Source organism: Sparus aurata, chromosome 5, assembly GCF_900880675.1.
Source record: "Sparus aurata chromosome 5, fSpaAur1.1, whole genome shotgun sequence".
NCBI lineage: Eukaryota > Metazoa > Chordata > Actinopteri > Spariformes > Sparidae > Sparus > Sparus aurata.
In genome coordinates this window covers 37,254,801-37,267,643 of record NC_044191.1, presented here as the reverse complement: position 1 = coordinate 37,267,643, position 12,843 = coordinate 37,254,801, and the positions used below count along the sequence as shown (strand labels likewise).

General features: G+C 51.9%; 1 protein-coding gene across 1 annotated transcript in view; it reads left to right on the top strand.

Annotated features, from left to right (window-relative positions):
- The first annotated feature begins 6,533 nt into the window (after positions 1 to 6,533).
- dok2 (docking protein 2) overlaps positions 6,534 to 12,843 on the top strand; it is a 12,759-nt gene continuing 6,449 nt past the window's right edge. Inside the window, exons 1-4 of the mRNA XM_030415691.1 lie at positions 6,534 to 7,325; positions 7,580 to 7,717; positions 7,848 to 8,015; positions 12,341 to 12,449. Of these exons, the coding sequence (XP_030271551.1) occupies positions 7,266 to 7,325; positions 7,580 to 7,717; positions 7,848 to 8,015; positions 12,341 to 12,449 (475 nt within the window). The 5' untranslated portion in view covers positions 6,534 to 7,265. The remainder of the gene's footprint in view (positions 7,326 to 7,579; positions 7,718 to 7,847; positions 8,016 to 12,340; positions 12,450 to 12,843) is intronic.

Below are 12,843 nucleotides of genomic sequence, written 5' to 3'. Positions count from 1 at the left end.
GGGCAGACCTTTCAAAAACAGCTGGTTTCACAGCGGGGATCTTTGATGGCAATTTTTCTAAAAGACGGAGAATCCACTGTTGAACGTGGCAGCATATCTTTGACGACATACTCTGCCACCAGTCTCCTCACTTCTCCAGGTTCAAGCATCGCAGAACGGGAGAATGTTTTACGTTCTTAGTTTTTTTCTCCGCCCTCATCCTCAGTTTGCTTTCTTTTGGTCACTAGCTTAATGTTAGCGTGGCGCCGCTCTAGATGTTTCGTTAAATTACTTGTGCTATTTTGCGAGGTAGAGATGAAATCTGGCCTGCCTAAGTGACCGGTATTATTGACCAATAAATATGAATGTGTCATTCTGTTCTGGGGTCTGAGAGAAACAGGGACTGAGAAATACTGATAACATCATACTTAATAAGCACACACACACACACACACACACACACACACACACACACTTTGGAACGATTACTGTTACAGTTACATGATTTACATGATTATCAGGAAAGATACGGAACATTGAGGCAAAGATCATCTTGACATTTTGGTGTTCCAGATCATCACCAAGAAACTGTGAACAGCTGAGGTCCAAACGTTCGGTCGGCAGGAATAAACAGAACCCACTTTTTCATCCCCGTCTGTCTCTGTGTGGATTCTTCTTTCTGGATTTTGTATTCATCCTCTACAACAGTCCATCTCGTGAATGTAGAGTCCAACTTGTCTGCCACTGCAGTCATCTTCTCCTCACTCAATAGTTCTCTCGCACTAACAGGAAGTCAACATTTGTGCAGATTTTTTTCTCCTCTGCTAATCTTGTTGGCGAACTTGTATAAGAACAACACACCACTTAATTTTGGGTTTAAAATGCTTTGTAACGCATGTTACTGAGATTTGTACCAAGTAAAATATTACTATTTTGTAATGCCTTACATTACTGCAAAAAGTAATGCATTACAGTAATTGCATTACTTTTGTAACACTTAACTCCCAACACTGTCAGTTTATAGAAAACCTGGAGAGTAATTGTGCAGTAAGTCTCACGATCTATGCTGCAGTTGGCTTGGTGGTTGTGCTTGTTTTTCCGTTTACAGAGGTGCGCTGGAGGCTGGGCGGAGTCGGCGGTCTCAGGAGGGAGTACACACGCACGCACCTGCAGCAGGGCTGGCTTCAAGACCAGGATCCACACGCGGCCTGCTGCCAGTTGATTACGTGATTTCCACGCGGTACATGGCTCAGTCAATAGACTCGTTCTTGACAAGAAATCTCCTTGTGCTTAACTATTTTCGCCTGTGTTCTCATACTACACCTTCTCTTGTCCTCAGTGCCCTCCAGCCCCGCGACTGACCCCGCTCTGGTGTCCAGATCTCCCGCACCTCTGCTTCTCATCGCCTGCCCAGCTCCCCGCCTACAGCCTGCCTCCAGAGCTGCGCTCCTCTGAGCGCTCTCCCCCTGCGACTCAAGCCACCTCGCCCTTTGCTACCCAGTTGTAGTTGCACCAGTTGTCTGTCCGCTTCTGGGTCCCCCTTGTGTCTCTGGTCTAACAGAATCAACTGGCCACAATATGGACCTAGCGACCTGTCATCGATGGCGCAAGCTCTGAACGCTCAGGGAGCCCTCGTTGGAAAACATGACCAAATGCTCCACCAAATCATGGAGGCCCTCAACACGCTCTCTGCCAACGTCTCCCAGCTGGGCCAGCAGGTCACCGGGCTGGTCGGACTGCCACCAGCTGACTCCTCGCCCTCCGCTGCCGGTGTGAGTAACCCTCCTGCTGCCGACCCAGTTCAACCCCCACACCAGAGAGCCCTTTGTCCCGCCCCCAGAACATTACTCTGGTGACATAGGAGCTTGTAGTACCTTTTTGTTACAGTGCTCGCATGTCTTTGATCTCCAGCCTAGTAGCTACGCAATGGATAGATCTTGTGTAGCCTACATTATGAATCTCCTGAGAGGTAGGGCAGCGCAGTAGGGAACAGCACTGTGGGAGGGGGAGTCTCCTACTCTTGATTCTTATGTTTCTTTCGTGAGGGAGATGAAGAAGGTATTTGATCACCCAGTTCAGGGTTCAGTGGCAGCGAGCAGGTTCTTTTCTTTACGGCAGGGTTTTCAGTCCATAGCCGATTATGCTATTGAATTTTGTATTCTTGCAGCCGAGACAGGCTGGAACAAGCCGTCACTTGTTTAGGCGTGGGCTTCAGGATGAGTTAGTGGCCAGAGAGGAGCCAGACACAGAGCGACTCATAGCCCTGGTGATTATGCTGGATAATCGCCTCAGAGAGAGACAGAGAGAAAGGTCCTTCAGCAGCTGCAGAATGACTAGTTACCCTCTTAGCCTGCCCTCCTAGACAGTCCCCCAACTCTCCGCCCAAACTTCCGGCCTCCTCTCGCTCTCCCAGTGCCCCTAGAGCTCCCACTGCAGCACCGGAGGAGCCCATGCAGTTGGGGAGGTCTTGTCTAACCCCTGAGGAGCGTCAGCGTCGGAGAGACCTCTAATTGTGTATTTACTGTGGCCAGCCTGGTCACTTCCTCGCACAATGTCCAGCTCTGCCAAAAGGGTCGGCTCACCACTGACAGTGGGCACCCTAGTGAGCCGAACATCTTCATGCCCCAGCCCTTTCACCCGTACAAACCTCCTTGCGTCCCTCCAGTTTTCTCTTCAGTCAGTACCCGTGTCCGTGTTTGTGGACTCTGGCGTGGATGATAATTTTGTTGACGTGTCGCTGGTGAAACAATCCCTCATCCCTGTCGAGCCCCTCGAGAGCCCCCGTACTGTAAACGCATTAGACGGGCTTAAGTTGGCCACCATCACACACCGCACCACTTCCATTACCCTAACTATTTGGGGCAACCATAGAGAAAACATTCAGCTGTTTGTCATTCCCTCTCCCTGCTCCCCTGTGGTCCTGGGGTGTCCCTGGTTATGGCTCCACAACCCACACATTGACTGGACAACAGCGTCAATTTCCAGCTGGAGCCCGTTCTGCCACACGCACTGTTTACGTTCAGCCGTCTCCACGGACAAGAGACAGACAGCGCCCCCTCCCAAAGCCCCGGATCGTTCCCTTGTGCCCCCAGAATATCATGACCTGGCCCTGGTGTTTTTTAAAGAGCGAGCTCGGACCCTGCCACACCATCGCCCTTACGACTGTGGCATTGATTTGCTCCCCGGCTCCACTCTCCCCTCCAGCCGCCTGAACAACCTGTCTCGCCCTGAGAGAGAGGCGATGGAGGAGTATATCAACACCGCCAAGGCTTCGAGTCTCATTCGCTCCTCTTCATCTCCTCTCAGGGCAGGCTTCTTCTTCGTGGGTAAGAAGGACGGCACATTACAACCATGTATAGACTACCGGGGGTTGAATGAGATTACAATCAAGAACAGATATCCTTTACCACTGATCGATCCCTCCTTCGAACCTCTCTGCCACGCTTGTGTGTTTTCCAAGCTAGACTTACGTAATGCTTATCATCTGGTCCGTATAAGAGAGGGCGACGAATGGAAGACCGACTTTACCATACCTTTGGGGCACTTCGAATATTTGGTCAAGCCTTTCGGACTCTCAGATGCACCAGCCATCAAGCTGTAATCAATGACATTCTGCGGGACATGCTTAATCACTTTGTTTTTGTATACTTAGATGACATCCTGATCTTCTCAGAGAACATGGAGAGACACGTTGAGCAGGTGAGGCTGGTGCTCCAGAGGCTGCTTGACAACAAGCTGTTCGTCAAACCAGAGAAATGCGAGTCTCATGTGCCCAAGGTCAGCGTTCTGGGTTTTATCATCGCCAAGGGGCAGTTCCAACCCAACCCAGTCAAGATCCAGGCGGTGGAGGAATGGCCAACCCCTGTGAACCGCAAACAGCTCCAAAGATTTCTCGGCTTTGCCAACTTCTACCGGAGGATCATCCGGGACTTTAGCCGGGTCGCCGCCCCTCTCCACCAGCTAACCTCTGCCAGCACTCCCTTCACCTGGACTCCCTCCGCCGATGCAGCCTTTCAGAGACTCAAGAGATTATTCACACAAGCCCCCGTCCTACTGCACCCAGACTCTGCCCGCCAGTTCGTGGTGGAGGTGGATGCCTCTGTTTCCGGCGTTGGCGCTATCCTTTCTCAGTGCAGCGCAACAACCGTCAAGCTCCACCCCTGCGCCTACTTCTCCCGACGTCTCCCAGCGGCAGAGAGAAACTACGACGTGGGCAATCGGGAGCTGCTAGCGATGGTTCTGGCTTTACAAGAGTGGCGACACTGGCTGGAGGGAACCCAGGAGCCGTTTCTCATTTAGACTTACCATAAGAATCTCAAGTATCTACGCTCTGCACGAAGATTAAATTCCCATCAAGCCCGCTGGTCCCTTTTCCTGAGCCGTTTCCATTACACCCTCTCTTTCCGCTCCGTGTCCAAGAATGGGAAGCCGGACGCACTCTCTCGCCTTTTCTCAAGTGACACTCACCCCTCTGCCCCTGGTTTCATCGTGCCCCCACCCCAGATCGTTTGAGCCGCAACTTGGGAGATCGAGACGATTGTGTGGGCGGCCCAACATAACCACCCTGATCCAGGCACAGGCCCCCCTAACCGTCTGTTTGTCCCGGCGGAGGTCCGGTCTCAGGTCCTCCAGTGGGGGCATTCTTCCAAGCTCAACTGTCATCCTGGGGCTCATCGAACACTACTGTTTCTCCCGCAACATTCCTGGTGTCCGGGGCAAGTGAGAGATGTGCGCGAGTTTGTGGCGGCCTGTGTGGTTTGTGCGAGGAGTAAAGCCTCACGTCGTCAGTCGCTCAGGTCCAGACTTCTCAGGTCCAGACTGCTCAGGTCCAGTCTCTTCAGGTCCAGTCCCTTCAGGTCCAGACTCCTCAGGTCCAGACTGCTCAGGTCCAGTCTCTTCAGGTCCAGACTGCTCAGGTCCAGACTCTTCAGGTCCAGACTGCTCAGGTCCAGTCTCTTCAGGTCCAGACTGCTCAGGTCCAGACTCTTCAGGTCCAGACTGCTCAGGTCCAGACTGCTCAGGTCCAGACTGCTCAGGTCCAGTCTCTTCAGGTCCAGACTGCTCAGGTCCAGACTGCTCAGGTCCAGACTGCTCAGGTCCAGTCTCTTCAGGTCCAGACTCTTCAGGTCCAGTCTCTTCAGGTCCAGACTCTTCAGGTCCAGACTGCTCAGGTCCAGACTGCTCAGGTCCAGACTGCTCAGGTCCAGACTCTTCAGGTCCAGACTGCTCAGGTCCAGACTGCTCAGGTCCAGACTGCTCAGGTCCAGACTCTTCAGGTCCAGACTGCTCAGGTCCAGACTGCTCAGGTCCAGACTCTTCAGGTCCAGACTGCTCAGGTCCAGACTCCTCAGGTCCAGACTGCTCAGGTCCAGACTCTTCAGGTCCAGACTGCTCAGGTCCAGACTCCTCAGGTCCAGACTCCTCAGGTCCAGTCCCTTCAGGTCCAGACTCCTCAGGTCCAGTCTCTTCAGGTCCAGACTCCTCAGGTCCAGTCTCTTCAGGTCCAGACTGCTCAGGTCCAGTCCCTTCAGGTCCAGACTCCTCAGGTCCAGTCTCTTCAGGTCCAGACTGCTCAGGTCCAGTCCCTTCAGGTCTAGACTGCTCAGTTCCAGTCCCTTCAGGTCCAGACTGCTCAGGTCCAGACTCTTCAGGTCCAGACTGCTCAGGTCCAGACTGCTCAGGTCCAGACTGCTCAGGTCCAGACTGCTCAGGTCCAGTCTCTTCAGGTCCAGACTGCTCAGGTCCAGTCCCTTCAGGTCTAGACTGCTCAGGTCCAGTCTCTTCAGGTCCAGACTGCTCAGGTCCAGACTCCCCAGGTCCAGTCTCTTCAGGTCCAGACTGCTCAGGTCCAGACTCCCCAGGTCCAGTCTCTTCAGGTCCAGACTCCCCAGGTCCAGACTCCTCAGGTCCAGACTCCCCAGGTCCAGTCTCCTCAGGTCCAGACTGCTCAGGTCCAGACTGCTCAGGTCCAGACTCCCCAGGTCCAGTCTCTTCAGGTCCAGACTGCTCAGGTCCAGACTCCCCAGGTCCAGACTGCTCAGGTCCAGACTCCCCAGGTCCAGACTGCTCAGGTCCAGACTCCCCAGGTCCAGTCTCTTCAAGTCCAGACTCCTTAGGTCCAAATCGTTCCTGTGAGGGGAACAAAGTGAACATGTTGTCCAGAGAAGACAGAAATTAGAAGAAGGAATCCATCTATGGTTTGTTCTGTCAAACTGAACGAGCGTCTTTGGGCTGAAATATTTTCATATATTTCATGAAGTAAAACATGGAATAAGACAATGAGCTGCAGAGTGAGTTCTTGCTGTCGGGACACTCTGCTGGTCAGACTTCAGTACTTTCAGGTTTTGAATGCAGGACTTTTATATAAACACGCTGAAGGTTTGGTGTGTTGTTACCGGGTGAGTCTGTCTGCAGACTTACAGACTGAATGTTACTGAGATGATCCAGCAGGGGGAGCAGGAGCACCCACACAGCAGCACCCTGTGAAGGAACAGCCAGAGAGAGATAAAGAGAGAGAGAGAGAGAGAGAGGAAATAAAGCTGAAAATGAAAAGCAGAAGATGAAGTCAGAGCAGAAGGAAGACTTCTCAGAATAAAAGTCTAAAAGTGTGAGCTGAAGGAAGGGAGGGCCGACGCCGAGCGAGGCCCGGTTCACACTGCCGGCTCAGAGTTCTGCATTCAGTGTTGCAACAGAGTGAAGGCAGGAAGCTGAGATGACACATTCAACGTCTACATCACTACACCACAGACGGAGACAGACGGAGGAGAGGACAGGAGAGAGGAGGTGAACCTCAGCGGGACGACAGGAGAGGAGAAACTCTTCAAACTGAAGGAGGTCGGACGACTTAACGAGGAGTAAGAGGAGAAAGAAGAAGACAGAAAGAAAGGAGGTGGAGGGAGAACAGAAGAGGAGAAAAAGAGGAAGCTTCCAACAAGAAGTGAAACAAAGCGTCAAACACAACCGAGAGGAGGTGAAGAGGAGCAAAGACAAGGCAAGCAGAGAGGAAGAGGAGGAGGAGGCAGAGAAGAAGAAGAAGACGAGTGAAACAGAAGACAGTGGACGAGAAGAAGAGGAGAGAGGAGAGGAGAGGAGAGGAGAGAGACTTTAACCAGAACAGGAAGCACAGAGTCAGAGAGGAGGGTGAGGGGAGGAGGTGAGGACGCAAGACAAGGACGCAAGACAAGGAAGGAAAGGAGGAGACATCGAGAAAAGTGGAGCACAAAGAGGAGGAGGAAAAGAGGAGGTGAGGGAAGGAGGTGAGAGGGGAAGAAAGGAGGAGTGTCATCATGGAGGAGGACATCAGGAAACAAGGGATGCTGTACCTGCAGCAGCAGAGGTTTGGAAAGGTACACACACACACACACACACACACACACACACACAGCTAATGCTAATGCTAATGCTAACACAACATGGATGTCTGTGGATATCAGAAGTGATAGTACTCATGATGATGGCCGGAGTTAAAGTGAGTGAGGGTTAGTGCAAAGTACAGTACCTGAGTACATGTACTTAGTTACTTTCCACAGCTGCCACCAACAGCAATAACTGTGTGTGTGTGTGTGTGTGTGTGTGTGTGTGTGTGTGTGTGTGTGTGTAGAGGTGGAAGCGTGTGTGGTGCGTCCTGTACAGAGAAAGTTCCTGTTCGATCTCCAGACTGGAGTTCTTTGAGTGTAAAGATGGAGGAAGTGCTGAGAAGAGTGACAGAAGTCTGCGCAAACATCAAGAAAACAAGAAGGTAATATACTTTAATATACTGTAATATACTGTAATATACTGTAATATACAGTCATTTACAGTGATAACTTTACTGAACCCTGGTCAGCTGTTCTTTGATGTAGTGATCAGAACCTGTTGGTGTGTCGCAGGTGATCCGTCTCGTGGACTGTATCCGGGTCTCTGAGGTGGACATGGACGGCTGTCCCAGAGACACGGGACCCTTCCTGATCGAAACCACAGAGAAGATCTACGTGTTCGCTGCAGACAGACAACAGGTGGACGACTGGACACACAAACTGTGTGAGATTGCCTTCCCTGTAGGTACACACACACACACACACACACACACACACCTGCAGTCAGCATAATATATTTAAACTTAGCTTCATGCTAACATCAGTTCTTTAGTTAAATCATCCGTGAATTATAACTAGTTCCTCAACTGTTAGATGTTAGCTCACCGAAACAGGTGACAAAGCTAACATCAGCATGCTAATATCTGATCTGACATTTGAATGTTGTTCAATAATGTTTAACCTGTAGTAAAACAATTAGCAGCTCACAAACTAGTTCTTCAACTGTTAGCTATAGTGTCGTTGTAGCTAATGTTAGCATGCTAATACATACAGTTGCCACATCTGACCTGTAACATGATAAACTGGGGCTGTTCGGATGTGAAGGCTTGAGAAGCGTTAGCTAAGTGGGCGGAGCAATAATAATAGTGTCAGTAGTTTTCCCTGGATGACGTCACTCATTAATCACTCCGTCATTAACGAAGGACAAGTAGCACCAATCACATGATCCTGTTACCATGGATCCCATCAAAACACTGAGAACATTAAGATGTTGACCAGGGGTGTTCCAACAAGGGTACCTCACGATTCGATTATGGGAGCTTCGATTATTCGATTATTGCGATTTTTAATGCTTTTTTTCCATACAAGATTGATTTTGTCTTCATCTGTGGCTACATTTGTAAATAAATAGCCTATCAATTAACTCAGTTCCTCTAAAACTACACTCATTAAGTAAATAACAAGGTTTTTTGAACATTTGACTTGTATTTTTCAAAGACACAAAATATTTATTTTATGACTATGTAAACATTTGCACTTTGACCTACTTAAGTTTGACCAGGGAAAGCTCCACTTGCAGGAGAGCCCCCTCTATTGGCGGAAAACACTGAAAAGAGCAAATCGCGTAGGTCTTGTCAGTCGTCTTGTTTGCTCTCTCATAAAATCCAAAGTGCTTCCACACGGTTGCAGTGAACCCCGGTGGCGAGAGAATCGGCCGCTCTTTGGTTGCTGCTAAAGCTGTTGCCATTTTACAAAGAAACTAACATTACTGCTCCATTTGTTGTGGTCCCACTCACTAAACAGTCCGGGCGGCGCGTGCGCTAAGGTTCCAGTTAGGTGTTTTTTGTTCCAGTCTCGGGCAAAGCATCAGCGTTAATTAATCGATTCCAAATCGTCACATGATGCATCACGATGCATCGCCACATCAATGAATTGCACCCACCTCTAATGTTGACATGGCTCCACATGGATGGAATCTATATAAATATATTTCACTGGCAGTCTGAGACTTTGTTGTGCTGTTGGTGAAAGGACGCTCCGCTCGCTCTGATGGTTCTGGTGCTGGATGACATCAGCGACCTTATCGGCCGTCCCTGACAGATGCTGATGTTTCTGAATGAAGCGTTGCAGTCAGACAGAATTGTGGTTTACCTGCAACAGACACATTCGTTGTCGACCTCAGTGTGATGTCACATGATGATGAGGTGATTAGCAGGAGGTGCTAACAGTGATTGTGAAGGTGTAAACTTCTGACCACAGTTTGACTCGACAGTACACAAACCGTTACTGAGATTAGCAGACTTTACAGAGGCACCGTGAACGCACCACAGCTCTCCTGTCTGCAGGAGGTCAATCTTTCATCCCCCTGTGATCCACCTGTGGACCCCCTGTGATCCACCTGTGGTCCCCCTGTGGTCCCCCTGTGATCCCCCTGTGGTCCCCCTGTGATCCCCCTGTGATCCACCTGTGGACCCCCTGTGATCCACCTGTGGTCCCCCTGTGGTCCCCCTGTGATCCCCTGTGGTCCCCCTGTGGTCCCCCTGTGATCCCCCTGTGGTCCCCCTGTGATCCCCCTGTGATCCCCTGTGATCCACCTGTGATCCCCCTGTGGTCCCCCTGTGGTCCACCTGTGGTCCACCTGTGGACCCCTGTGATCCCCCTGTGATCCACCTGTGATCCACCTGTGATCCCCCTGTGATCCCCCTGTGATCCCCCTGTGATCCCCCTGTGGACCCCCTGTGATCCACCTGTGGACCCCCTGTGGACCCCCTGTGGTCCCCCTGTGATCCCCCTGTGGTCCCCCTGTGGTCCCCCTGTGATCCCCCTGTGGACCCCCTGTGATCCCCCTGTGATCCCCCTGTGGTCCCCCTGTGATCCCCCTGTGATCCCCCTGTGGACCCCCTGTGATCCCCCTGTGATCCCCCTGTGGTCCCCCTGTGGACCCCCTGTGATCCACCTGTGGTCCCCCTGTGATCCCCCTGTGATCCACCTGTGGTCCCCCTGTGATCCCCCTGTGGTCCCCCTGTGATCCCCCTGTGATCCACCTGTGGTCCCCCTGTGATCCCCCTGTGATCCACCTGTGGTCCCCCTGTGATCCACCTGTGGTCCCCCTGTGATCCACCTGTGGTCCCCCTGTGATCCCCCTGTGATCCACCTGTGGTCCCCCTGTGATCCCCCTGTGATCCACCTGTGATCCCCCTGTGATCCCCCTGTGGACCCCCTGTGGTCCCCCTGTGGACCCCCTGTGGTCCACCTGTGGTCCACCTGTGGACCGCCTGTGATCCCCCTGTGGTCCACCTGTGATCCACCTGTGGTCCCCCTGTGATCCCCCTGTGATCCACCTGTGGTCCCCCTGTGATCCCCCTGTGATCCACCTGTGGTCCCCTGTGGTCCCCCTGTGGTCCCCCTGTGGACCCCCTGTGATCCACCTGTGATCCACCTGTGGTCCCACTGTGGACCCCCTATGGACCCCCTGTGGTCCCCCTGTGGACCACCTGTGGTCCCACTGTGGACCCCCTGTGGACCACCTGTGGACCACCTGTGGTCCCCCTGTGGTCCCCCTGTGGTCCCCCTGTGGTCCACCTGTGATCCCCCTGTGGTCCACCTGTGGTCCCCCTGTGGTCCCCCTGTGGTCCACCTGTGATCCCCCTGTGGTCCCCCTGTGATCCACCTGTGGTCCCCCTGTGATCCACCTGTGGTCCCCCTGTGGACCACCTGTGGTCCCACTGTGGACCCCCTGTGGACCACCTGTGGACCACCTGTGGTCCCCCTGTGATCCCCCTGTGATCCCCCTGTGGTCCCCCTGTGGTCCCCCTGTGGTCCACCTGTGGTCCCCCTGTGGTCCCCCTGTGGTCCACCTGTGATCCCCCGGTGGTCCCCCTGTGATCCCCCTGTGATCCACCTGTGGTCCCCCTGTGGTCCCCCTGTGATCCACCTGTGGACCCCCTGGAGTTGGCCTGAGATCTGGACCCGTCCTGACAAGGTGTTGAGGTGGAGCTGTTCAGAGAGACACTGTGAGCTCCTCCAGATGTTACCTCAGCTGTCAAACATGCTCACTGGGGAAACGGTCGGAGACATTTTGTGAGCAGCAGCCAGTGAGATGACGGGGTGGTCAGTGGACAGTAACACGAAGAGTTAAAGAGGAAACAGAGTCAGCTTCTGTGTTTTCTGTCGTCTTGTTCGTCTCCTCCGCTGTGACACTAAGGGGGTTGTTCCTGAAACAACACTGATCGTTCTGTCCATCAGTTAGTCTGCAGCTCAGATTCAGATAGCTTTGATCGATGATCACACAGGATCCCTTCACAGTAAAAGCACATAGAAACTGTTAAAGCGGCTGAGCAGAGAGGAAACCTCTCCGTGTTCTCATGTGAGATGTTGTGTGTTTGGTTATTAATAGCAGGACGATGACAGACAGCCGACAGTCCCGAGTCACTGCTCCACTTCCTCTTTCTCTGTGTGTGCGACAGAATCAGAGAAGACAGACTTTTATTCTGAAGGCCTGGAGAATCACCTAAACCAGTGGTCCCCAACCTTTAAGCACCACAGACCCGTTTTAATATAAGACATTATTTCATGGACGGGGGGGTGAGCGCTTGGTTACGCAGGAATAAAATACAATTATACAACAAAGTGCATAAACACTCCAGTCTACTCCGTAACGTACTGAGGTAGCATACTTTAAGGCCACCGTCATTCGCAGTCTCCACAGCTGCAGTTCAGACACTTTATCAGCCAACTTGAAGACAGTTGTCCATCTGCTCTTCTTCCGTCTCGTCATTGGGCCTTTTCTTTTTTTCTTTTCAAAGTAGCTCTCTGTTTGTTTTCCACTCATCTCAGCTGGCTCGAGGACTTCTTCTTTAGAGTCAAACACGCCAACAGGAACAGACGCATGATGTTCAAAGAGAATCTGCTTTTCAAAATAAAACAACTTTCTGAGTATGATCGCCAATGTAACAGAAATAAAATAACGTATTTATTCTTTCTCATGTTGAACCTGACACACCTGTGTGTGTGTGTGTGTGTGTGTGTGTGTGCGTGTGTGTGTGTGTGTGTGTGTGTGTGTGTAGATGAGCTGGTCGGAGCACAGTGTGAAGAGAGGCAGCCTGCAGAGAGGAAACAGAGTGGACGAAGACGAAGGGATGGAGGACAACTCCCTGTACAGTGGCAGAGAGACAGGTACACCTGTCTGCCTGCCTGTCTGCCTGCCTGCCTGTCTGTCTGTCTGTCTGTCTGTCTTCAGATGTCTCTCTGTCTCTTGCAGTTTCCAGTTCAACCTTCTGTCATGACTTCCTGTCGCACCTCCAACCAAACCTCACTTCCTCTCTCTCTCTTTCCACACCGAGGCTAAATTTAGCAGCTACACACACACACACACACACACACACACACACTAAGCAGTAGCTGCACTACATGGACAGAAGTATGTGGACAGCTGAAGACAGGAAGGACCCTGTGACTTTGACACAGTAATGTTCTCATCATTTACTCAGGTAAAAATACTCAGTTACTAGTAGACTGCAGCGGAGCGTACACACCGAGCTGCGAGCAGAGAGACAAACATTCAGTTTGA